At 38.2% G+C, this 23929-nt stretch overlaps 5 protein-coding genes and 1 long non-coding RNA gene across 7 annotated transcripts; 3 read left to right on the top strand and 3 right to left on the bottom strand.

Moving 5' to 3' along the window:
* Positions 1-294: 294 nt before the first annotated feature.
* On the top strand, positions 295-5856 carry ENOC (cytosolic enolase). The gene is made up of 13 exons (XM_086236003.1): positions 295-664; positions 880-1034; positions 1338-1512; positions 1976-2047; positions 2138-2254; positions 2630-2710; positions 2856-2932; positions 3190-3293; positions 3611-3709; positions 3811-3896; positions 4257-4343; positions 4559-4756; positions 5475-5856. Exons 1-13 carry the CDS (start codon positions 560-562, stop codon positions 5544-5546), a joined length of 1428 nt encoding a protein of 475 aa, XP_086092129.1. The 5' UTR covers positions 295-559; the 3' UTR covers positions 5547-5856.
* A 1312-nt stretch (positions 5857-7168) lies between these two features.
* LOC147296437 (putative sugar phosphate/phosphate translocator At3g11320) lies at positions 7169-8976 on the top strand. Its single transcript, XM_086236005.1, has 4 exons — positions 7169-7603; positions 7982-8085; positions 8187-8415; positions 8772-8976. The coding sequence occupies exons 1-4, from the start codon at positions 7169-7171 to the stop codon at positions 8916-8918; spliced, it is 915 nt and encodes a 304-aa protein (XP_086092131.1). The 3' UTR covers positions 8919-8976.
* Positions 8977-9482: 506 nt separating this feature from the next.
* PCNA2 (proliferating cell nuclear antigen 2) lies at positions 9483-11581 on the bottom strand. Its single transcript, XM_086252177.1, has 4 exons — positions 11089-11581; positions 10319-10471; positions 10123-10220; positions 9483-10012 (listed from the first exon to the last, which is right to left on the bottom strand). The coding sequence occupies exons 1-4, from the start codon at positions 11405-11407 to the stop codon at positions 9782-9784; spliced, it is 801 nt and encodes a 266-aa protein (XP_086108303.1). The 5' UTR covers positions 11408-11581; the 3' UTR covers positions 9483-9781.
* Positions 11582-13347: 1766 nt separating this feature from the next.
* UCP2 (uncoupling protein 2) lies at positions 13348-16567 on the top strand. Of its 2 annotated transcripts, XM_086244188.1 has the most exons (9): positions 13348-13553; positions 14283-14501; positions 14602-14680; positions 14843-14976; positions 15091-15189; positions 15308-15412; positions 15772-15846; positions 15989-16075; positions 16198-16567. In XM_086244188.1, exons 1-9 carry the CDS (start codon positions 13473-13475, stop codon positions 16219-16221), a joined length of 903 nt encoding a protein of 300 aa, XP_086100314.1. In that variant the 5' UTR covers positions 13348-13472; the 3' UTR covers positions 16222-16567. The 2 variants fall into 2 exon arrangements, with proteins under 2 accessions (XP_086100314.1, XP_086100318.1); XM_086244192.1 differs by lacking the exons at positions 15989-16075; positions 16198-16567 and having other exon boundaries at positions 15633-15772.
* Positions 16568-16719: 152 nt separating this feature from the next.
* On the bottom strand, positions 16720-18821 carry GIL1 (glucose-6-phosphate isomerase, putative (DUF641)). The gene is made up of 3 exons (XM_086244178.1): positions 18487-18821; positions 17663-18357; positions 16720-17578 (listed from the first exon to the last, which is right to left on the bottom strand). The coding sequence occupies exons 2-3, from the start codon at positions 18321-18323 to the stop codon at positions 16812-16814; spliced, it is 1428 nt and encodes a 475-aa protein (XP_086100304.1). The 5' UTR covers positions 18324-18357; positions 18487-18821; the 3' UTR covers positions 16720-16811.
* A 4532-nt stretch (positions 18822-23353) lies between these two features.
* LOC147296433 (uncharacterized) lies at positions 23354-23929 on the bottom strand. Its single transcript, XR_015121322.1, has 2 exons — positions 23760-23929; positions 23354-23645 (listed from the first exon to the last, which is right to left on the bottom strand). It is a non-coding gene; the product is annotated as an uncharacterized LOC147296433 (long non-coding RNA).

Raw genomic sequence — 23929 nt, 5'->3', positions numbered from 1 at the left:
TTCATGCAGACCAACTTACCAAGTTACCAACCTATTCAATTATTTATAACGTCAGAGGTTGACTATAATCTTGACTCTAACTTTCATCGATCCGTTTTACTCATAAAATGAATCAGATAAGTAATTTTCTATGTTTTTAGTTAAAATAATTTAATGTTTACTACAGAAATGTCGTTTTCGTTAAAATAATTTCATTGCATACAGTAAAAAACGATGCGTTTGCTATACTCTGCTGATGCAGTGATAGATAACAGAATTTGTTAGATTTGCATACAGTCATTGACAAAGGGCAAAGCGGATACTCTGCTCTCGGTTCACGCTTCACTGCACGGTAAAACCCCGGAACCGGAGCTTTGAAGGCTCAGAGCGTAAAGAAGCACAAGAATATTCGAACCTAGGCGCGCAGTCTTCCCTCTTCAGAAAGTCCTAGCTTCTCTCTCTCTCTCTCTCTCTCTGTAAAATTTAGAATCAATTAGTGCTCAGTGGAGAGCTCAAATCTGAAAACACATTCCCAGCAACCAAACAAGTTCTCTCTCAAAAGAAGAAGAAGAAGAAGAAAATGTCGGTGCAGGAGTATTTGGATAACCACATGCTCTCTCGGAAAATTGAAGACGCCGTCAATGCCGCCGTTAGGGCCAAGACCCCCGATCCCGTCCTCTTCATCGTAAATCTTCTCTCTCTCTCTCTCTCTCTCTCTCAGTCTCTCTCTCACACACACACATTCTCCTGTGTGATTGTGTTTGGTTCCTCGGAAAATGAAGGAACATTTAAAAAAAAAGAGAGAAATTGTAGTTTCTAGATTAATTTTATTTGATTTTTACATGGAGTTCCTGTTCTATTTGTGTTGATTTTGTCGCTGTTATGAAATGAACAACACAGTCGAATCATATGAAGAAAGCGATTCCTTCAGTGATAACGAAGGTTAACGCTCGGCAGATCCTCGATAGCAGAGGAATTCCGACTGTTGAAGTGGACCTCTACACTAACAAAGGCATGTTTCGTGCTTCAGCTCCTAGTTCCGATCTTAGTGGAATGTAAGCTTCCCTTTCATGCTCTCTCTCTTTTTATATTATTCTATTTTTTTTTAAATAATTTGCAGACAAACGTCACAAACCTTGAAGTGTATAAATTATAATTGTTGTATTTTTGCGTGTGGAATGCTTTTTAGGATTAAAGATTGAATTTTTATTGTGTTGCGGAGAATATTACTGTACATGTAATATTGCCTCTCGTAGACTATAATATTTGAACTCCATCTCATTCGAAATTATAAGATTCTGAGAATAATTATTTATGTAATTGAGCCGTTGAATTGCAAATTTTACTTTTAAAACCAGGTATGAGGCTGTTGAATTGCGAGATGGGGACAAGGGATTGTATCTTGGAAATGGTGTGACTAGAGCTGTTAAGAATGTCAATGAGAAAATATCTCAAGCATTGATTGGCATGGATCCTACGCTTCAGTCACAGATTGATCAGGCAATGATTGACCTGGATAAAACAGAAAAGAAGGTACTATTTTCGTTTTTCCAGTGTGACTTGATGTGATTTAGCCAATTTCTGATTCTGCTATGCGCTATTTCGGTATTAGTTAGTAGCACATTTTGGTGCTTTCATAAAATTGCATTTCTGTTATCTAGTATGGTGTCTGGTAGAATGCTATGATTCTCTTTGTCTAGCATAGAAAACCATGTATAGCCTACATCTCTCTCATAATTTTTTTCCAAATTCTGCATAGCTGGAACTCTGAAAAAAAATAATTTAAGCATTTGTAATCTTATTCTTGATTTTGCTGCTATTAATTTCTGAGTCTAGTTGATTTTGGAGTATATGATTTCCTTGTTGGCCAAAGGATACGCAATGTGTTGTGTGTTTTCTCTTATGTAGTAAAAAAAAAAGACTATTTAGGTTGCTTCTTTCTATCTCCTTTTTTTTTCTTTAGAAGTGTTGTGATTCTTCTGAAATCATCTTTCAGGGTGAACTTGGAGTAAATGCCATATTAGCTGTGTCAATTGCTGCTTGCAAAGCTGGAGCTGCTCAAAAGGAGGCATGACTATTTTCTATTATTATTTCCTAAATACTGCTAAAAATTGTATACGTTTCCCCCTCAAAGTTTCTGAGAAAAGATAAACATTAGGTTCCACTGTACAAACATATTGCCGACCTCTCTGGAAAAAACAACCTGACACTGCCTGTTCCTGCTTTCACTGTTATAAGTGGAGGAAAGCATGCTGGGAATAATCTGGCTATTCAGGTATGCTCTGGTAAGCTTTAATGTTCTTTGCAGATTTTTCTGTTTTGGGTTGTGATTTATGGGAGGAGAGAGGTTTCAAGATTTGGACCATTTGTTATTATGAGTATTTGTATTGGTCAGAATTTAAAATGCTTAAACCATTGGGTTTTCGGCATCGAACTACAGTGGCATTCAGTTTTTAGGACACTATTAATGTGATTGTTTCAGCAACCACTGCTTAATGTTCTCTTTCTCTATTCTATATATTGTTTTTATGCCTGCTGAGGCTGCTTAGTGTTGTAGATGATAATATATATTTTTTAAAGGTGTAAGCTTTCTAGTATTTGTGGCATGTCCTAATTTATATGGATTCTAAACTTGGCTTGAAATGTTCAGGAAATTATGATTCTCCCAATTGGAGCTAACAGGTTTGAGGAGGCATTGCAAATGGGATCTGAAACCTTTCATCACTTGAAGGTATTTTTTTCTTCTGAGCTGTTTAGCTTTTGAGATTACGTTCAGCTTTTGCTCCTATGGACTTGAAAATATCTGAGATGTGAACAAGGAGATGCCATCATGTCCCATTATTATTGATTGTTATTATTGTTTATAAAAAGAGCAGGCTGTTATTACAGAAAAATATGGCGCACATGGATGCAATGTTGGTGAAGATGGTGGTTTTACTCCCAACCTCTCCAGGCAAGTATATGTATGACTGTAGCGCCGGGTAGTTTCTTTACCTAATGTGAACCGCCCTCAAACTGCCTTACAAGAGGAAAGAAAAGTATTTTCCAAGGAAAACCATCTTAGAAGCTCTTATAACTTGAACATTATTTTACTTCTGCTTAACTACTATAATGTGCTGTTGTTGCTTTCTGGCCTTTAAGAAAAGGTTCAATTTAGTAAAAGGTTATATGTTATACCTGTATTTGATTATATTCTATATCTGTTGGCAGCTTTAAAGAAGGCCTGGATCTTGTAAAAGAGGCTATCAGTAGAACAGGTTATACTGAGCAAATAAAAATAGCAATTGATGTTGCTGCTACTGAATTTTGCATAGGTGATGGATCTTTCTTGATATTTGGTCTTTCTGTAACATAAGTACATGGGGAAAATAAATACATCTTATGTATTCATGGTGGAGAGCCAAGACTAATGTGTAGTAATGATTTTTTTTTTTAAAGAACATGAATGCATGTATACTTTATTATTTTGTACAATTTTCAATGCACAAGTAAAACACACTTCTTTTACCTAGATAATATTGCCTGTCAGTGCATCTGTGTCCAGCTACAGTTTGTCACGGATGTGCCCATGTGCAATAACAGTGCTTGCTTTAATGGCTGGTATTTTGCTTTCTGTTTCCCCATGATACAGGTACAAAGTATGACCTGAACAACAAAACACCGAATAAGTCAGGACAAAATTTCAAGTCGGGAGAAGATATGCTTCAGATGTATAAAGAACTTTGTATTGGTACATCATTTTTTCTTTATATGTTTCTCAATATTTGTGTGTTTGTTGTTTCACTGTGACTTTAACTCTTTTTCCCTTTTTCCCTGTGTTTGGGGTCTTAGAGTACCCAATCGTATCAATTGAAGATCCATTTGATAAGGAGGATTGGGAACACACCAAGCGTTTTTCTAGTCTTGGACTCTGTCAGGTTTGTTTGTGTTTTTTTGTTGGTGACATATTTACAGTCCTCGTCCTTGCATTCTTTGCTGGAAATTAGCTTTGACCAGAGAGGGTATTAATCAATAAAGTAACTAGATATAGAGGCTAGTGACTACTTAATTTACCTTCCTAAATTGCATTTTCTGTAGGATATATCATATAGTTATATTCTTCATCCAATAACTTATAAAAATAATTTGGCAGGCTTGCCTATTATTGTGGCTAAGAAATTTAGGATCTTGCCTGTAAAAAATAGTTAGTTGGTCTGTTGGATGCCCCTAGGAGTCTTTGTACGTTACACCCTAGATATGGCTAGATGTTTTAATTCGAAGACTGGATGGTTTTGCAGGTAGTTGGAGATGACTTGTTAATGTCAAATCCAACACGTATTAAGAGAGCAATAGAGGAGTCCACTTGTAATGCTCTTCTTGTAAAGGTATTTAGCTTATATTTGGATGAAATATGAGGGTGTTTTTTTCTGTCTAGGTGTTAGTTCTGTTATTTGTTATTGTTGTACTGTAATGAACTGTGTTTTAATTCAGTCCAAAAAAAAGGAACTGGTTTTAATATTGATAGTACAATTATTTTTTATTTTGTTTAAAATGAGAGACTAAGATTGAGGAAACTGATGAATTTATGATTCAAATTCAGATCAACCAGATTGGGACAGTGACTGAGGCCATTGAAGTGGTGAAGCTGGCAAAGGATGCCCACTGGGGAGTGGTGACATCTCATAGATGTGGTGAAACTGAAGATTCCTTCATAGCCGATTTAGCTGTTGGTCTCTCTACAGGTCAGATCAAAGCTGGTGCTCCTTGCAGAGGCGAGCGGCTGGCTAAGTATAACCAGGTCCACTTTCATATTCACTTACTATGTCTACAATTCTTCCTTGTGTTTCTAAATCTTAGAGGTCTATAGGAAATGGTATGAGTTCTGTTAGCATCATCCCTATGTTTAACAAGTTCTTGGTATTGACACTTATGATGCAATTCTGTATGGAAGTATGTGAATTACTTTTTGTTTGCATATTCGATTTATGATAGTTTCCTTTCGCATAGCTTATGTTATAAAAACAAGTAAGCCTTGGTATTGTCCAAGGGCAAGGTGGAACCAATACAACTTCGGGGAAATATCTTACATTGCATACAATTCAAAACATGTCTTTCATGGTGAATCCTCTCCTCTCGTGGGTGAAAATTTCTTTTTTTACTAGTTTCCATGCTTTTATTTTCTTAATTTTCTGATACAGCATCCCTTGATATCAAGCTGTATTAATAGGAGGCAAGTTGGTCTCAGACAATGCAGTGTATTTATCTGCTAACAAAATTCCTGTATTCTTTACTGTCACTTTCTGACACATACACTATAAGAATCTGTTGAATTTTAGTAGTAAGAAGTATCGACTACAGAAACCTCAAGAGTCATGACTATTATGACCCATATAGTCAGTTTGCCAAAAAGGTCCAACCATCTCTGGTCTACATTTTTCAGAGCTATATATTATATATATAGATATGCAGTCATATGTCTTGGTATAATGGAGCTGATGGGCCAAAGTTTCTTGCAGTTGCTTCGAATTGAGGAAGAGCTTGGGGACGACGCGTTTTATGCTGGTGAAGATTGGAGGCAATCATCCTGATCATTTTCCTCAGGTTTCGTCCTCACAATTACCGTCTCCTTATATTCGTCATTAAAAGTTCGGGGATGAAAATGTTCACATGTCACATATCCTCAACAATATGGTCCACCACTTACCGTTCTTCTGCTTCATTTGTTTTTGTTATTGTGTTTTTTTTTTCGGTTGAAGAGAATAGACAGCCTTAAGGAATGTGTAATTAATTTTGCAAAAGTGTCAGACATGGTCACATGGGCCGTTAGCCTGATGAAATTTTCAGATACAAATTGAAGAAGAAAAAAAAATGAAAACCCTCTTGAGTAAATTTCCACAACTTGTGTCTTGACTATGGATTATTATTTTTTTTTTCTCACCTTAAAGTCATTGCATTTCCAATTTTAGAATGGTACCATAAACGCTGCTTTTGTTCCAATGTCGCACCACTGTGGCCATAGAAACAATGCTCTTATTTACCCGGTTAAAAAAAATAATGCATTTTTTTTTCTATGTAGTTGATCTAAGACGGTCAGCTGTAAATTTGTAATCAGGATATCAAAGTAATAAATAGTAAATACCCATGGAATTGCAAACAAAGCCAAGTGTGCTGTGAGTTATGAGTCTTATGACTGACTAAGGTGAGGTTCCATGACAGATTTATCCCTACATTAGCGGTTGGGTTCCAGCGGATGGGCTTTGGATCAAAGATGTGCTCTGAACTTTTGTAAGCAAATTGTCAGAATGATTGGTCGAGCCATATAATTAACTCTTAAGCTTCATGGCCCAAAAAAAAAAAAACTCTTAAGCTTATTTATAGCTTATCAATGATTTTCTCTTAAATATATTGCCCCTCATATTAGCATTAATGTAGTGATATACTTGGAAAAGGATAAAGAAAACATTAATTACAAGATTTTGCAACATTATTATAGATTAAATAGCAGCCAATCAACCCAATCTCATATTAGTATGTTAAAAATCATATATTTAAGGAAGCTATTGAGTATTGGCAAAACTAGTTTAATTTCCAAACAATAATGCGTCACACCATCAGGTGAAATAAACAAAAGAAAAAGAGGGATATGTAACCGTCTGTCACCAAACCTTCATTTGTTGTATTTTCATTTTCATATTATATATGGCAAGGAGTGTTTTAAGTGTTAATATTCATATACATGTGGACGAGTGATAGCCGTTGATTAATATGGTAATATTTTTTGTAGTGATTTTTTTTTTTGTCTTCTATTTTTTTTGAAGAGCACAGTGGAATTATTTCAATCAAACATGACACCCTAGACACCTATACATTAAAGAAATAAAAAAATACAAACCATTAAAACAACGTGAAAAACCAAAATACTCATCACATATATCCATCCGACTTTAAAGCTCGAAAGCTTACGTCCAGATTCGTGTCTTTCCCCAGATCCAGTACTTCGTCTCCTCCATTCCCATAATCCTACAATTCCTGTCTGTGATTGATTAAATCTCTCTCCCATCTCTCTCTCTCTCTGCATGATACCATTCAATTATAAGATCAAGATCCATGCACGCCACCATTTGCTTCCTTCAACGTTGCTTACATATCGAAGAAGCAAATTAAAACAATCAAGAATATTAATTGTGAACAAATTAATTAAACCCGAAAAATGTCGAGCCGGTTTTTCACGATCGGGCTGATAACAGCATGGTACTCGTCCAACATCGGAGTTTTGTTGCTGAACAAGTACTTGCTGAGCAATTACGGGTTCAAGTACCCGATCTTCTTGACCCTCTGCCACATGCTCGCCTGCTCCATTCTCAGCTACGTGGCAATCTCGTGGCTCAAGGTGGTCCCCATGCAGAGCATCAGGTCGCGCGTCCAGTTCGTCAAAATATCGTCGCTCGGTTTCATTTTCTGTTTATCGGTCGTCGGTGGGAATATCTCGCTCCGATATCTCGCGGTGTCGTTTAATCAGGCTGTTGGCGCCACGACGCCTTTTTTCACTGCGGTGTTCGCGTATCTTATGACTCTGAAGAAGGAGGGTTGGCTCACGTATGTTACTCTCATACCGGTTGTCACCGGTGTTATTATTGCCAGTGGGGTAAGACCATATCATCAACCTCTTTAATTTTTTTCATTTCATTTTCATTTTTAAATTAATTTCCTTGCTTTTTCCTTTTGGATTGGAACTGCTTTTTCATCAATTTATTTCCCTGTTTGAACTTGGAATTGGGTTCATTGTTTTTTAATTCCGTTGATGTTGCTTAAGGAATTTTCAGGGTTCTATTATTTTTATTTGTTTTATTTATTTCGGTGCCATAAATTAATTTAATTTTCCCTTTAAGTAAAAACTATTTTACTAAAATTAAGTTTGAGGTTCTTGGTGTTTATGGAAGAATTTGGTTTTGTTAGACATCTTTCAGGTTTAAGTTGTCAGACTCATTACTGAATATTCATATTGTCTTTTTATTGACTGAAGGGAGAACCAAATTTTCATCTCTTTGGATTTATAATGTGTGTTAGTGCTACGGCAGCAAGGGCGCTCAAGTCAGTGCTTCAAGGGATATTGCTGTCTTCTGAAGCGTAATGAACAAAACACTATGCAGTATTTAATATTTACCAACTCCTCATGAATCATCTCCAATTTGGCTAACATTCTGTTATATTGAAAATTTAATTAACAGGGAAAAACTTAATTCTATGAACCTCCTGATGTACATGGCTCCTGTAGCTGTTGTAATCCTTCTACCTGCATCACTTATAATGGAAGAGGATGTGGTTGGGATCACAATTGCACTTGCAAGAGATGATGTGACCATCTTATGGTATCTACTATTCAATTCTGCTCTCGCATATTTTGTGAATTTGACCAATTTCCTGGTAACAAAAAACACCAGTGCCCTGACTCTCCAGGTAAATTATCATCCCTCTAACCTCTTCATCTCATTGAATTTAAACGTGTCACAACTTCAAGAATCATGTATTATCATTAGAAAGAAGAAAACAATCTAGTATTGTTAATGTTCCATTTCATTTCTGCATGCACATTATCCGAGCACAGCTTAGGGTCCATTTGTTATCCTTTCCGGATATTGTTTTTTGTTTTCATCTATAGTATTTATAGATGAACCAAAAAGGGTCTTAGTGTTTCCCAGTGGATGCTAATCTTTTTCCTTGTTCCTATACTTTTTTTTATGATATTTATGGCTCATTGTTCCTGTGTGGTTCGTTTTATCTACACACTCATTGAGATATTCTGGGTCTTCCAGGTGTTGGGCAATGCAAAAGGAGCTGTTGCTGTGGTTATTTCAATTTTGATATTTAGAAACCCTGTATCAGTTACTGGGATGCTGGGTTACTCTCTCACAGTAACAGGGGTCATCCTCTACAGTGAAGCCAAGAAACGAGGTAGATAAAGCATAACTCAGCAACAGGCCACCCAGAGTTTTAATGAGTTCATGCAGCAGATTTTGATTTGCACCCTCCAAAATTTTTATGCAAATGAGAGGAAGAGGGCTTGTATGCCTGATCAGCAACAACTATAACAAAGTCTTCTAATTGCTTTTTCAGCCTCAGCCCTGATGCTAACTCAATTTTTTGCTGTTCGTTTTTGGGGAGTTAACAGATGGGTTTGAATCTTTTTCTTTTTGGTGTTGCTTAGCGGTTAGAATCCTAGGTTTGATCCGCAGCACCATTACAATTTACTTTGAGTCTTAAATTTTACACCAGCCGACTCCTTCCATCCCCTCCAGAATCCCCAAAGCCATAATTTGGTTAGTCATGAAAAGTAAAACCTATAGACTGATGCCTTAAGTATTTGAAGGGGTTTAAAAGCCTTAACCATGACCTATTCACTTGACCCATTCGGAAAAGCAATATGGAACTCAACCAAAACATAAACAAGAAAACTGCAGATCATGGCCAATTTGGCTCTTTAAATTAGTACCACAATATCAAGCATAAATGGCTACTGGACATCAGAAATTAATGATCATTAGACCAGAGGTCATTTGATTAGATAACCACAAATCAGATGAAGCAAAGAACCGAGAAAAGAAAAAAGGAACAATTTGTTCAATCAAAAATCTAGAACACAGTACCTAATGGATTTGAAGACTGCTAAAGTACAGATTTGAAGACTGCTAAACTACAGATTTGCTTGCTCAGTCACAGAGAAAGCAGAAAAAACCTCATGGAAATGTATAATAACATCCTCTACACGGCTTTTAAAAAGGTGCAGTTCAAGTCAACAGTTTAAGCTTGTTCCATGGCATAACATTCAAACTTGAGGCTTTGTTTCTTCGTCATCCTCTTCTATCTTAGGAGCCAAGTAGAACCTAATATAACCCATCTCTGCAATCTTGTACTCAACCACAACTGGCAGCTCTGAAGACAGGCTGATTGTAACTGTGTTTGACAACGGGGTCGCTCTTGTAAAGGAGTTCATGTACCTCAAAGCAAATGTCAGTGAAACTGGCTCATTCATCTGAATTATTGTTGCTTCTTCAGGCTGCAATTTCCAAAATCAGAAAAGCCAAAGTTAGCCATTGCATTCAACTGCCAAAACCATACAGCTTTTGCATGGATGATGCAACAATTATGAGGATACAATAGCAATACCTTGTCCACAGTAGTGTTCTGCCTACAGACAATATTAGCAGTTCCAATATCCCCTCTTGTAGAGAACTTCACACCTTCCTTGGTTACAGATATCACAACTGCAAGCAACATCGACCAATAACTCACAAATCCATAAGAAAAACAGACCAAATTTAGAGACCCATGAATCTTTGGAAGAGATAAGAGTAAACAGTACCTGTATCACCAATGCCACTGAGGTCTTTACATATCCTAGCAAACTCAGCTGAAGGCATCCTAACAATAGCATGGTATTCTGCCTCTGGAATCCCCAGGTGCTCACTATCAATGTCCATCAGCTTCATCTCAAAGTCAGAAATCTTATCTTGTGCTGCAGTCCATTACCCAAAGAAAAGATCCAAAAACAAAACAAGAAACAAGCACACCAATTAGAAAATAGACCTCAAAACATGGTATTGAATATCAACAATATACATTAACATTTCTTCAATGTTAGATACAGTGTTTTTCCTATATTATCTTTTTGTCCATGTCCATCAGCATCAATATTTCATAACTTACATTGATGTAAAGAACAGGTGCCATGACATATGGGCATAAAAACTATAACTCCATAGCAAAACCTAAAGATAGTATAAACAATAAAATCAACCAAGATGGAGTTAAAGAAACAGGTCCAATTTATTTCATCACAAAACATTTATATCTTCAGTAAATTATTCTCTGACTTAAAAGAAAAGTCCGTAGTTTCTTTTTCTTTCCAACAATTTCTTATATACAAAACAAAACACGATTTACAAAAGTAAATTAAAGAAGCTTAATAGCCAGAAACCAAAGTTAATAGAAAACCAAACTAGTTAAAAAAAATCCGGATGAAAACACCAAACCAAATTAACCCCAAACAAACAAAAAATTGAAAGAACAAATAAATGGGGGGAACAAACCCTAGTGCAAAAAAGAAAAGAAGTAAGAGAAAGAAGAACATACTGGGGCTTTCGAACATGAAGGTAACAGTATCACTGCCATCGTCAGCCTTGATGGTGATGATGTCATCATTTCCCGCGCACTTGAGCATCTTGGACATGTTGCCGAGATTCATGCCCATGGAGATGTTCCGATCGCACCGGTAGTGCTCGAAGCCCTCCGATCTGAGCAGCAGAGCAACGAGCGCCACGTGGCTGGAGTCCATGGCCTGGAGGGAGAACCCGGTGGCGGAGCAGTCGAAGTTGGCGTCGTTGACCAGGTCCTTGATGGACTCCAGAACCTTCTTGAGGAGAGACCCCTGCACCAATCGGAGCTCCAACATCGTTTCCGGGCTTGGGGATTTCTTGGGCGGGTTAGGGTTTTGGGGGGAACAGAAGTGAGGTGAAAAATTAGAGAGGGTTTGTTTGTTTAAGTATTTGAGAAAACGGATTGGGGAATTAGGGTTTATATAGTGAGGGGGAAATGGAATCGTCTTTCGGAAGTTTGGGTTCGATTGGGCGGGATTTCGTGGGATTGTGTTCCCGCCACGACTTAGGGATGGCTTGCCTGCTTTGAGGGTCCACAGTTTAATCATGCACCTTCGGTTGGGATTTGATTGATTCGTGAATATAGTTGAGGTTGCTCAAGGAAATTTATTTTTTCAACGATTCCTTAAAATTAAAGAATTAAATTTCAGATTTCGAAGTTAAAAAATATGGAAATTTTGAAAGAATTTTAATTTCGTTAGAAATTTAGACTAAAACATTTTAAATTTTAACAAAATTTTGCCAATTTCGATTTGATAATATTTTGAAACCTCAAAAATATTTAAAATTTAATTTCATGCTTAAGATGGCTATAAGATACCCTTATGATGATTTCTCATGTTTTATAAGTAGATTTTTAAGGCCAAATGACTAATCTGATTTATGTAGTTTGGTTGTTTAATTTTCATCCTCGTTGTTTCAATTTTTTCAATAAAATTTTTATAGTTTTAAAATTGTTTCAATCAAATTCAAAATTAAATTTTTGTTAAGTTTTCAATGGTATAACGGTTAAGGCAAATGTATAATTGTTTCAATTAAAAGTCGGCGATAATAATATTTTTGTACTTGATATGAAGGAAATCTTTATAATCGTTAAGGCTAGTTTCAATTATAATCATTAAGGCTAGGTGTACGATTCTACCATCTAAACATATGAAGGAAATCTAATTTTGAACTTGATTGGAAAAATTGAAAAAATAGGGATAAAAATGAAACAACCACCAAACCACATGGACCAAAATGGTTGTTTACCCAAGATTTTAACACAAACTAGTTATTGGTTTTAGATAATTATTTGAATATCACCAATGCAAAAAATCATCTAAATAGGAAATCGTTTGGGTATGTAACTATGATGAAATAAACAGACGGTTTTAGTAATAATTTGATTAACCATTTATTTATTTGATAACAATAACATGACCAAACAATTTATGATTTAGTTGATTTTTTGTATAGGTGATATTCATAGTTAGATATAATAAATAAACGATTCCGATCATAAATTTATATTGTGGAATAAGAATAATAAAAGAAAAAATTTGTGAAAAATCTAAATTGAAGAAGATAGATAAGATTCCTCGTACGTCAAGTTTATGTATTTAGTAGTGACAACTGACAACGTACCTTTTCCCCCACATTATTTGTTCCGTTGTTGCACTTCAAATGAATCCTTTTTTCAAAACTTGACACGTTAGTACTTTACAAAAAATAAAATAAATCGGGGAGGGAAAAAAACAAAAACAAAAAGGGCATTTCTTGAATTGTATTGAAAAAAAAACAAGAGAGAATAAATTTTTAAAAATACTTATTTTACTAGTTTACCCCTTGAAAGTAACTTCTAATTTAATTTCATCCCCTATGATTTATTTTGTATTATATTACTTTTTGAAACTAATTATCGTGTATCACTTTGCCAACTTTATATTTTTACAAATTTTAGAAATTAATTAAAAATAGCTCTGGACTTAGAAAAATACACAAAAAAATTTTGCAGACCCATCTTGAGTAGTTTTAATTTACTATAGGGTCAAATTACTAATATTTAAGAAATAATGTGATACAAAATAAGAATAAAGTTAGATTAAAAATTACTTTTATGAGTAAAATAGTAAATAAGCCTTAATTACGATGACGACGAGAATAGGAAGGAGTGTAAAATTCTCTGCAAAGCTTTGATTGGAGGCTAAAGAAGGCCTTGTTCCATGTACTGATGTACCTTTCCTTCATATTTACACATTGCTTCCTTCTTTATAACCTTAACGGCAATCTCTTTATTCTACTCAACCAAAACTTTGCCTACCCATTTCTCAATCATTGCTTTTGATTTGAGGCTTTTGAGCTGTCGGTTTGCACCTTCCAATGGCAGATCTCAGCCCCAGGTCTGAGATCTCATTCTTGCAAACTTTCTTGTGCAGTGCTTTCGCTGCCTGTTTCGCTGAGGTATCCATGATGATCCTTCTGTTTATGCTAATGCCTCTGTATATTTCAGTTGATTTGTTGGTTTTACTTCGTACTTATGAAATTTGCTCAAATGGGTCAGCGTTTAATGGTTCTTTAACTTCAATTTCTGTTTTTTAGCGTTGTAATTGTATTTGCTTACTTGGGTTATGCGAGTTTTATGTTAAACTCAATGCTAACTGTGGTCTTCAATTTTGTGCAACATAATTTACATAATGTCAATATATTTCCTTGACGGCTTATGAATTATATTCTACTCGGGTTCTGAGTTTGTAGCATAATTAAAGTTCTGATGAAAAAAAGAAGAAGAAGAAGAAGAACATAGTTGAATGTGAAAATATGAAGTAAAATATATGATGGGTTAACGGAAATTGCAAAAATTTGCTTAACGGAAACAAACTGATAAATTAGGGTGGAAAGATGTAGATAATGATTGCTCTCTCTCATCCCTTTAATATATGATAGGTTATATGGCTATGTTAGGCTAGTATCCAAAGGGCTTGGCTTGGCCAATATTCTCTGAGTCTTGAGGATTTAGTCGAACAATTCAAGCACTTTAGGTATGACCTGCTGGACTCCAGTTGAGGTTTAACAGCCTTACAAGGTCTATAGTTCATGTGTGTTTGTGTGTGTGTGTTCATGACAATCTCAGTTTGGTATATAACAAGTAATATTCTTTTCCAATTTGCTGTCTGTATGGATTTTGTGCAGTTCTGTACCATTCCTTTAGACACTGCTAAAGTCAGGCTCCAGCTCCAGAAGAAAGCAGCTGTAGGGGATGCAACTGGCTCACCTAAATATAGGGGTTTGTTGGGTACTGTTGCTACCATTGCCAGGGAAGAAGGTTTAGCAGCACTTTGGAATGGCATAATTCCAGGATTACAACGCCAATGTATTTACGGAGGCTTAAGAATTGGGTTATATGATCCTGTGAGTTTCTAATATGTGTCTTTCACTAATGAAATTACGAATCTGTTTAATATTTTCTTTGTGACAAATTCTGTGTATCCATAAACTGCATGTTGAACAGGTCAAACTTTTCCTTGTTGGCAGTGCTTTTGTTGGAGATATTCCTCTATTCCATAAAATACTTGCTGCTCTGTTGACTGGTTAGTATATTTCGCAACTATTTTGCTTATCTAAATTGTATGCAACTTGCACTAACATGCCATGTAAAGGTTCCCAAACTATTGTTGCTGTCTTCCTTGCCTTTGGACTAAAAAGTAGAAAATTAAACATCGTACACTTACGACAAACCTTTACATCCACAGGTGCTCTGGCTATCACAGTGGCTAATCCAACTGATCTTGTGAAGGTTAGACTTCAAGCTGAAGGAAAATTGCCAACTGGAGTTCCTAGGCGTTATTCTGGAGCTTTAGATGCTTATTCAACTATAGTGAGACAGGTTAGCTTTCTTAAAGTAGAACAATGTTCTCCTTTGTCCCTTCTTTCTTCTTTAAATCTTGTTTTCATATCAGCTTATTTGTTTTTCATTTTTTAATATTTGTCAAAAATTTAGGAAGGATTAGGGGCCCTGTGGACTGGGCTGGGGCCAAATGTAGCACGAAATGCTATTATAAATGCTGCTGAGCTGGCCAGTTATGATCAAGTGAAGGAGGTCATATAATTGTCTGCTCTCTTAAGTTCCAGTATTATTATAATTTACAGGTCATTTTTAATTTGCTATATATAGGATGATAATCCCAATGAGGTTCTGATTCTTCATACTTATGCAGACAATTTTGAAAATTCCAGGGTTCATGGACAATGGTTTCACTCATCTCCTAGCTGGTCTGGGTGCCGGTTTCTTTGCAGTTTGTATTGGCTCTCCTGTTGATGTGGTATGCATTCTGAAAGCTACTAGTTGTAAATAAGTTTTGTACTGCTATAAATGTGTAAAGCATAGTAATAAAATCCAAGAAATATTTAAAATTATATGATGATTATATGGTATTTAAAATTGGATATTTGATCTGTGCATGCTTATTTGTTCTCAAATTTTAGATCATCACTGATGCTGGTTTTGCAATTTTAGCATAACCTGCATATTATTCGGTGCAGACTGCAGGCTGTAACAAGGGTGTGCTAGTGAAAGATTGTGATGACATTTTGTTATTGTACGAAACACATTTTATATAGTTTTTGATGGATGAGCTAGTAAGGCAATGTTGGGTTGGATGCCCTGCTTGTTATGTTCCAGGTGAAATCTAGAATGATGGGAGATTCAACTTACAAAAACACCTTTGATTGCTTCATCAAAACTATGAAGTATGAGGTGTGTTGATTTATTCCAGTTTTAATCCATACTTTCATTCTCATTCTGTACCATTTGTAGTCATTCCCTGTTGAAATGTTAGATATGTAATCAAAGGCCAAATTCGACATAGATTTAGAACTCATGGAATGATATATTGCAGGGAATTTTGGCCTTTTATAAAGGGTTCCTCCCAAACTTTGGTCGGCTAGGATCTTGGAATGTGCTTATGTTTATAATGCTGGAGCAAGTAAGATAAGCATTATAGTGTTAGTTTAATCATTTTGTGAGTTTGTGGATGTATTTCGTTCTTGGTTTTTCTTAACCTACTTGTAGTGATGTCCATTTGCTCTTGTTTGTTCTCCATGGCAGGCGAAAAATGTTTTCAGGGTATAACTCTGCATTCCTGATTTTGAGTTCCCCTTTCTACAAGCATGAATATACATCTCTTGCTTGGATGGTGCCTCTTCAATTGTTAAAGATTCATTATTTTTGCTGTTCAGGGAGAAAGTGTTGCCGCTGCTAGATTGCTTTTACCTTTCCATTTTATGCATTATATTGTTATTATAATCATTTGATCTTTTGAAGAGATATTTATTTAGAAGGTATCATACGATTGTACCCGTTTGTAGGAAGCTACTTCCCTTCTATTGTACTGGTCCTACTGGACAGTCACGCAATATTTATAATTACATTGTCATTTGAATGGATACACCAAATAATTCTTGTTCTTGTGGCATGAGCTAGTGAGAGGTTTTATCGATTGTATTGCCTAAACATTCATACATGGTGTTGATCTGCATTTGGTAGAAGGTGATCGGCCCCAAATAACCATATTTGATATGGATGTTATACATCCAAGTCCAGACCTAGTTTGATTACAAGAAGGAACGATTCTAATAAAGCACATTTTTATATCAGATACATAGTTCAACATTAGAGAAGAGGACTACAATCCTAGTAACACCAAAACTACATAAACACCTCTAATTCCTGGATACCAGGTAAACTCCGGCCTTAATAACCGACCCATTTCCAAGCTTGAACCCGGGACTTACGGGAAACCCGACAACTTGACCCGACGGAACCCGCCCACCCGGAAACTTGACAACACTCTCCATGTATTGAGGATGAAACTCAGCTCCTCTACTGGCCTCGAACTGACTGGGCGGCGGGTCAAGCGAGAAGGCCAACAAATGCAGCAACCACACCGCCTTAGCCAGCCCCAAGAACTGCCCGTAAAACTGACTCCTGGGGTGTCCTCCATCTACGACCTTTCGCCGCTGCTCCAAGTCTCCAAACAACGACTCCTCCATCTTGGGGTGAACAATGGCCAAGTACTTGTTGGAGCAGAACCTGCCGAAGTGACACGTGGGCAGGATCCCTAGAAGCTCTTGGGGATCCATGGCCTTCATGTCGCGGTACTGGGTGAAGCAGTCGCGGCGGTATTGGTCCGGGTTGAGAAGCGAGGAGAGGCTGCCGTCCATGTAGAAGGTCTCGTGGTCGAAGCCTTGGAACACCTTGCGGGCAATGTAGGACTGCAGAGCATACTTGGCGTTGCCGTGTTGGGTCGCGATGGTCGAGGAGGTGTTCACGGCGGCGCCGGCGGATGCTTCGATGGAACGCACGGCGGCGGAGATGTCCCAGTGAGCGGCGCGCATGAGAGAGAGGAGCAGCGAAGTGAAGGACTTGGATGCCTCCTTCACTTGGCTCATGGTCGCCTCGAACAGTTCGGGTGCTGGGGCCACTGCAACTGTAAATTCGACTCGATTACAAGGGTATAATCGTCATTTGAGACATTAGACAAAGTTAGGGAGAGACTTAAGTTAGTTAGTACCTTGAGCTTGACTGCAGCCAACTTTTCTTCGAGACAGAGACCTACCCTTCTTGCCATTGGAGGACCCATTGGTGACGTTAACAACGATATTGAGCTTCTCCTTGAGATTTTCGACCTCCGCTTCCCTGGCCTTGACTTCTCTCTTCAGCTCCTCCACCGCCGCCTCGTACGGCGCCACCACCTCTCTCAGCGTACTCGCCGCCGCCGCTCCTCCTCCTCCGCCGCCGGAACGCCTTCTCCGAAACCTCTCTCTGAGCACTCCGAGCCTCCTCAGCTCGCCCACCACCGCCACGTCAGCGGCTCTCATCTTCTCCGGGTCCCACGGGCTGTGCGCCTCTTGCAGGCTCACGTACGCCTTCTTCATCGCCGAAACGGCGTCGAACACTTCCCTCATTGCCATCTCCATCTCCACCACCTCCTTCTTCGTCGACCTCGACCTCGACATCGGCGGCCCTTCCTCCCAAACCCTAAGCCCTCCTCCTCCTTCTCCATCAATCTCTTCTTCTTCGTTCTCGTGGTCGTACGCTTCGTCCTCGTCTCCGGAGCTCTGATTGACGGGAGAGTCGCCGGAATCGTTCCTGCCGGCGGCGAGTGGGTGCAGCAAGCAAGAAGCGGCCACTCTTTGAATCAGATCCGAGAAATTCGAAACCTTTCCAGCCATTTCCCCTTTCTTCGTCGCCTTGACCTCTCCGCCTCTGAAACCAATTGCAAGCACAGACAGATGAGGAACAGTAGTAGTGCTTGGAGGGAGTATAAGGGGTTAATTATTACATGATTAATTAATGATATAATGATAATGAGCAGAAAATAAATGAAGGTGAGACCTGTTATTACAGTAAATGGTGTTGTTGTGGGATCGTAGAGGCAAGGGATCCCCGTAGAACGGAACGGAGTAGAGCAGCTGTGGGTCTTGGAACTGCCTTTGCAGGTTGTCCCACTCCCTCTTGTTCGCGTTGGCGGTGTTCTTCTTCTTCCTGAACCAATTCAAACCAATTCTTAATCATATGTATGGGCATTACTGCGTTACTGTGGAGGATGGATGGAGGCCATGTGCATGTGAGACTGTGAGAGAGACTCTGGGCAACTGCTGCGACACGTGTACGCGTGGATTTCCATGTGATGGTGGGTTCTCTCAGGTTGACCATGGAAAAGTTTTTTCTTTTTTCTTTCTTCATTTCATAAAGAGATGATGATAAAGAGGTCACGAGGCATTGAGGCGATCAACTGCGCGTCAACTGTGGCCTTTGGGCCAGCAATGTTTTGGTTTGTTATTGGGCTAATCCGGATATTCGGGTTTGGGCCGAAACAAATTACCCAACACTTTTTTCCAAGTACAAATTAATATATAAACTTTTTTATCTCTCATTAGTCATTACAAAAAATCAATTATCTGCTTAGTTTTCTATGAAATAAGTTAACTACTTAATTCTATATGTATTTCTTTGTTTCTTATAAAGGGTACAAAACCATTCCCATATAATACTTCTGAAAATAGATTCATACAAAAAATCATTTATCCACCTTTCACTTTAAGGTGCTTTTATTTGCACCTTTCTTTTAATTTTTTGGTTCATCACACCTAACTCGATCTCCACAAACAATTTCGCAAGCAATAATTTTCTCATTTTATCCTTATTAAACTTGAAAAATAATAACCAACTACAGCGTGAGATCATGAGTCACAGTGCCATGGCCGTGGAATGGAAAAATGAGAACAGGATGGAGGGGGAGAGTGGGGAGGAGAAGGTGGTGACTGAAAGAGAGAAGGGGAGGAGTATAGAAATTGTTTTTTCAACGAATTAGAGAAATAGGGGTAAAATTACAACTATAAACATTTTAGGTATAATAAACAAGATTATGATCGAGTGTGAATACTAAATACAATTTCAATTCCCTTAACTTTAATAGCCTTGTCTTATTATGAGGCCAAATAACAAACAATTATATAGTTAATTATATAGGAGATCAGCATCATTATCATAGATGTTGTATGTGCTAAATATATAAAGAAATTTTTTGCATTTAATCACTTCAGATAATATATATACCTAACATTTAGGTTAAGTAATTTACTATGAGACCAAGCAATATATATTCCATTATAATATTGTTGTATCATTTATATATATAGACATTACCTTGAAGTTTCTAGATATGAGCAACATGTAAAGATATTAGGAAACATGGTTTTAATCCTCGAGGAAGGAGAGAGAAGAAGATAAGAGCTCCAATGTTCTAACTTCACTTGGTATATGTTTATTTTTATATATGATGAACAAGCTAGTGTGAGTGCGTTGGTATTTATAGACTCAAAACTTCATCAATATCTGTGTTGTGATGTGGAGCCTGTGAGTACTACATATATCCTGGTTGTCGCCCAAGGAGTTATATAGATATCCTCTCATGATATTTCTTTCTTAGTTTCGTTTCGTTTCGTTTCTTTCGTATTAACGGGATGGTAATCCGCTTAAATGAGTTTGCAATTAAAATAGGTAAAAAAAAAAACCCTATAATTTAATAAGAAGTTTAAAATAACATATATGTTTGGAAATATATCAATAGAGTAAAGTAGAGAGTTTATAAAGAGTGCTGCTATTTGCACACCCCTATTTTTCTCTTTGCACACAAATTTCTCCTACACACCCCTTATTAATTTGTCAAACATAAAATTTCTTTTTTACACACCCCTATTATGACCAAAATACCCCAATCTCACAACCAAGTCTAAATTTCTCTTTACACACCCTCTCAACCCAAATATTACACACCCCCACAAACACACACCCCCACAAACACATCTACACTACACACCCCCTACCTCACCCCATCTCACCTCACAGCCACAGCCACCATTGCCGACACACCCCCACAGCCACCATTGCCGACACCTACCATTGCCCCGACACCCACCATTGCCGACACCCATCTCCGGCTTCATCACCACCGTCATTGCCGACACCCACCATTGCCCCGACACCCACCATTGCCCCAACAGCTCTAATATTCAGTGAGTTTCTCAAATACATTAGTTGTAAATGTAAATCTAATACTTTTTTTATCTAATTTGAATTAGTTAATCCATCCCAAATACCTTTTTCGTCTGTTTCACTAGATTTGTAGGGAGGATTTCGGGTTTTGGAGTGAGCATTTTCGGGGTTCCTCCATTTTCTGATTTCGCAGCTCGTTCGGCACTGGTCTGCCGAACGAATTCATTCTATTCGGCAGTCATCTACCGAACTAAATGAATTGGTTCGGCAGTACCCTACCGAACGAATGCAAAATCAGAAAATGCCCATATTTTGGTTCGACAGGTGACTGCCGAACAATGAATATTGGTTCGGTGGTTACCTGCCGAACAAATTGAATTAGTTCGGCAGCACGATACCGAACGAATGGAAAATTTCGAATTTCCCTATTTTGGTTCGACAGCCATCTGCCGAATGGTGGAACTGTGTTCGACAGTCAACTGCCGAACAGTTTCACTTTGCTCGGCAGTTGACTGCCGAACCACCTGTGTTGAAATTTTTTTTTTTTTTTAGCTTTTAAAAAATCATATATTTGCTAAAACAATTTTCAATTTCTTGTTTGAAATTATAGGATGGACAGAAGAAGAATCAGACGTGGTGCATCTTCATCTAGAGGGGAAGTCCCCGATGTTGCCGATGATATGCAAAGAACACGACCCACAGCATCTGGGCGAAGAAGGCTAGTACAAGCACGAGCTAGTCGTGAGGCAGTTCCTGAACAAGCTGAAGTTCCGGTTGAGGATTACAATGAGGATAATCCCAATGAGCTTGCTGAGCCTTTCCCGGGAGGTCCCATTGACACGTCCCTGCTGAGGAGTTATGGAACTCACGTAGCTGCTGAAATTTGGAACAACGAGGTATGATCTTTAACAGTTGGTATTTTATTCTTGTGCAACTTGCAGTAATAATGAGTGAATTTTCTTTGGTTATGTTTGAATTAGGAACGGGAGCCTTTGAGGTGCATGTCCAAAACCACCAAGCTTCGTGAGTGGAAGTTGTGGGCCAGAACAGATAATGACCGGTTGAAGGGATATGTCCTTAATTCTGGGTTGACATCACTGGTGCAGTGTTCTTATCGTACGGTTGACAAAGTGTTGGTGTCCGCTTTTGTTGAGAGGTGGCATCCGGAGACCAATATATTCCACCTGCCTTTTGGTGAGATGACCATCACACTAGATGATGTAGCCAACATTTTAGGCATTCCGGTTGGTGGTGCACCAGTGGCTACACTTGTGGAGGATAACATTACTTGTGAATATCTACTAACTGCATATTTAGGAGTTAGTGGGGATCAGACATCAGAGCAGTTGATGGACTTTGGTGGTGAGTACGTACGATTAGAGTGGTTACGTACGTGCTTTAGTGATGTCACTGATGCCGACTCTGAGCATGAAATCCAATGTGCAGCCCGGGCGTATCTGTTGTATTTATTGGGTTGTACCCTGTTTGTAGATAAGACTGGCACAAGGATACAAGTGCAATATCTCAGACTGCTCACTAATCTAGACACCGTTAGCCATTATGCATGGGGCGCTGGATGCCTAGCATGGTTGTTTAGGCAGTTTGGATTTGCCTCTCGAGCTGGTGTCAAACAAATCGGCGGATATATAACACTGATAGAGGCTTGGGTGTACGAGCACATGCACACCATTTTCGGTCCAGCGTACGATATGAATTATTCCGAGAATACCCCTCGTGCGCTCCGCTGGACTCCAAGGCGGGATGGTGGCAGTGATCTTGAAGCAGTGCAAAGAATACGGCAACGACTTGATGTTTTGTCGGCTGACGAGGTAGATTTGTAATTTACAATTATTTTTATAAATTTAGGATTATATTATGTTTTCAACTATATAATGTTATTGTTTTTTTTCAGGTTATTTGGGAACCATACAAATCCCAAAGACAAGCACACCCATTGCCAAGTATAGCATTCTTCACAGGGATGATAAGGTGTTTTGATGTTGTTGAGCCTTATTGTCCCGAGAGAGTACTTAGGCAGTTTGGGAGGGTACAGACGATCCCCCCTGCACCACGTGCGGTTTTTCAGGGGGTTAGAGGTTCGAATGCGCACTCATACAGACCCATGTACAACTATTTAGCTGGTATGTGGGAGGCATGGGGGAATCACGTGTTGTCTGAGGAGGCGCGCAGTATACCGGTGAGGCGGCCATCGGATACTGTGAGAGGGTACCTTGATTGGTTCACCTCTATATCACATCCAATCGTCCACAACCCTACTCGCAGAGGTGCATTTGACCCACACGCCACATCGGATATTGCATACTATCAGGTACGTAAATTTACACAATAAATTTTCTCATTTTCCGATTGCATCTGTTAATGTTCGCATATTTTGGCTTTTAGGAGCGCGAGGCTCGGATGCTACGGATTACCCAGCCGATTATTGACATGGGCGAAGAAGTTGCTATCACACGTCCTACTTACCTCTATCAGTCGGTTCAGAGTTTGCAACATATTTTACAGGGGACGCATTTGCAGGACACTATGACATACCAACGCGGTTCGAGGCGGCGTCCCCGCCAATGATTATAACTTGATATTTTTGTAGTTTCCGTAACTAGATAAGGTTTTATTTATGTCAAATACTATGGTTAATTTATATAATTGAATCCACCTCATTTTTTATGTGAAATACTTAGGTTCATGCAAAAAAAATATCCAAATACTTATATATACTTAAATCCACATACTTATATATATTTAAATAATACAATAATCTCATCATAACTCAATGTAAATGCATCAAGTCCAGAACATAATCAATCACTATCAAGAGACACTGGTTCTTGTGTGGATGGATCACTATGGCACACAAATTCTTTGAATTGCTCAAGGCGATGTTGGTATCTAGTATACCACATTTTTGCGCTTTCGGTGGCATGCAAGGTCCACACAGTAGGAATAGGTGGCATGGGGTGATCCGGTACTAAGTGTACCTATAAAATAGCATTACACATGAGTTCAATAAATATGGAATAAATATCCACTAAGTGTACCTATAAAGATAATTTAAATATCCAATAAAACAAACCATGTAGTTCAATGTGTACCTGTACGAAATGATCGTCATTGACAAAACCGATACCAATCTCACGAATCTCGGATCCCTCTAGTATATCTGGGTGTACGCTAAATGGTAGGCATGTTAAGCATAACGACCTAGATACATGGGTCACCACTACACCATAGCATGTCGCGATAACATATCCCATCTCCGGCA

This window comes from Dryas octopetala, chromosome 1, assembly GCF_963921425.1.
Source record: "Dryas octopetala chromosome 1, drDryOcto1.1, whole genome shotgun sequence".
Lineage (NCBI taxonomy): Eukaryota > Viridiplantae > Streptophyta > Magnoliopsida > Rosales > Rosaceae > Dryas > Dryas octopetala.
Note: the sequence above shows the minus strand (reverse complement) of the source record. Positions and strands in the feature narration are given on the sequence as shown.

What these genes read in the sequence shown, in the direction of transcription:
- UCP2 (XM_086244188.1), top strand. Translation starts at nt 13,473, where the DNA reads ATGGCAGATCTCAGCCCCAGGTCTGAGATCTCATTCTTGCAAACTTTC. An exon ending in GTTATGATCAAGTGAAGGAG is followed by an intron (nt 15,190 to 15,307) that starts GTCATATAATTG and finishes ATACTTATGCAG; the next exon opens with ACAATTTTGAAAATTCCAGG. An exon ending in TTGGCTCTCCTGTTGATGTG is followed by an intron (nt 15,413 to 15,771) that starts GTATGCATTCTG and finishes GTTATGTTCCAG; the next exon opens with GTGAAATCTAGAATGATGGG.
- ENOC (XM_086236003.1), top strand. Translation starts at nt 560, where the DNA reads ATGTCGGTGCAGGAGTATTTGGATAACCACATGCTCTCTCGGAAAATT. An exon ending in GGAATAATCTGGCTATTCAG is followed by an intron (nt 2,255 to 2,629) that starts GTATGCTCTGGT and finishes TGAAATGTTCAG; the next exon opens with GAAATTATGATTCTCCCAAT. An exon ending in GGCTGGCTAAGTATAACCAG is followed by an intron (nt 4,757 to 5,474) that starts GTCCACTTTCAT and finishes AGTTTCTTGCAG; the next exon opens with TTGCTTCGAATTGAGGAAGA.
- LOC147296437 (XM_086236005.1), top strand. Translation starts at nt 7,169, where the DNA reads ATGTCGAGCCGGTTTTTCACGATCGGGCTGATAACAGCATGGTACTCG. An exon ending in GTGTTATTATTGCCAGTGGG is followed by an intron (nt 7,604 to 7,981) that starts GTAAGACCATAT and finishes TATTGACTGAAG; the next exon opens with GGAGAACCAAATTTTCATCT. An exon ending in CCAGTGCCCTGACTCTCCAG is followed by an intron (nt 8,416 to 8,771) that starts GTAAATTATCAT and finishes TGGGTCTTCCAG; the next exon opens with GTGTTGGGCAATGCAAAAGG.
- GIL1 (XM_086244178.1), bottom strand. Translation starts at nt 18,323, where the DNA reads ATGGCTGGAAAGGTTTCGAATTTCTCGGATCTGATTCAAAGAGTGGCC. An exon ending in TGGCTGCAGTCAAGCTCAAG is followed by an intron (nt 17,579 to 17,662) that starts GTACTAACTAAC and finishes TCGAATTTACAG; the next exon opens with TTGCAGTGGCCCCAGCACCC.
- PCNA2 (XM_086252177.1), bottom strand. Translation starts at nt 11,407, where the DNA reads ATGTTGGAGCTCCGATTGGTGCAGGGGTCTCTCCTCAAGAAGGTTCTG. An exon ending in CTTCATGTTCGAAAGCCCCA is followed by an intron (nt 10,472 to 11,088) that starts GTATGTTCTTCT and finishes AATGGACTGCAG; the next exon opens with CACAAGATAAGATTTCTGAC. An exon ending in AGAACACTACTGTGGACAAG is followed by an intron (nt 10,013 to 10,122) that starts GTATTGCTATTG and finishes TGGAAATTGCAG; the next exon opens with CCTGAAGAAGCAACAATAAT.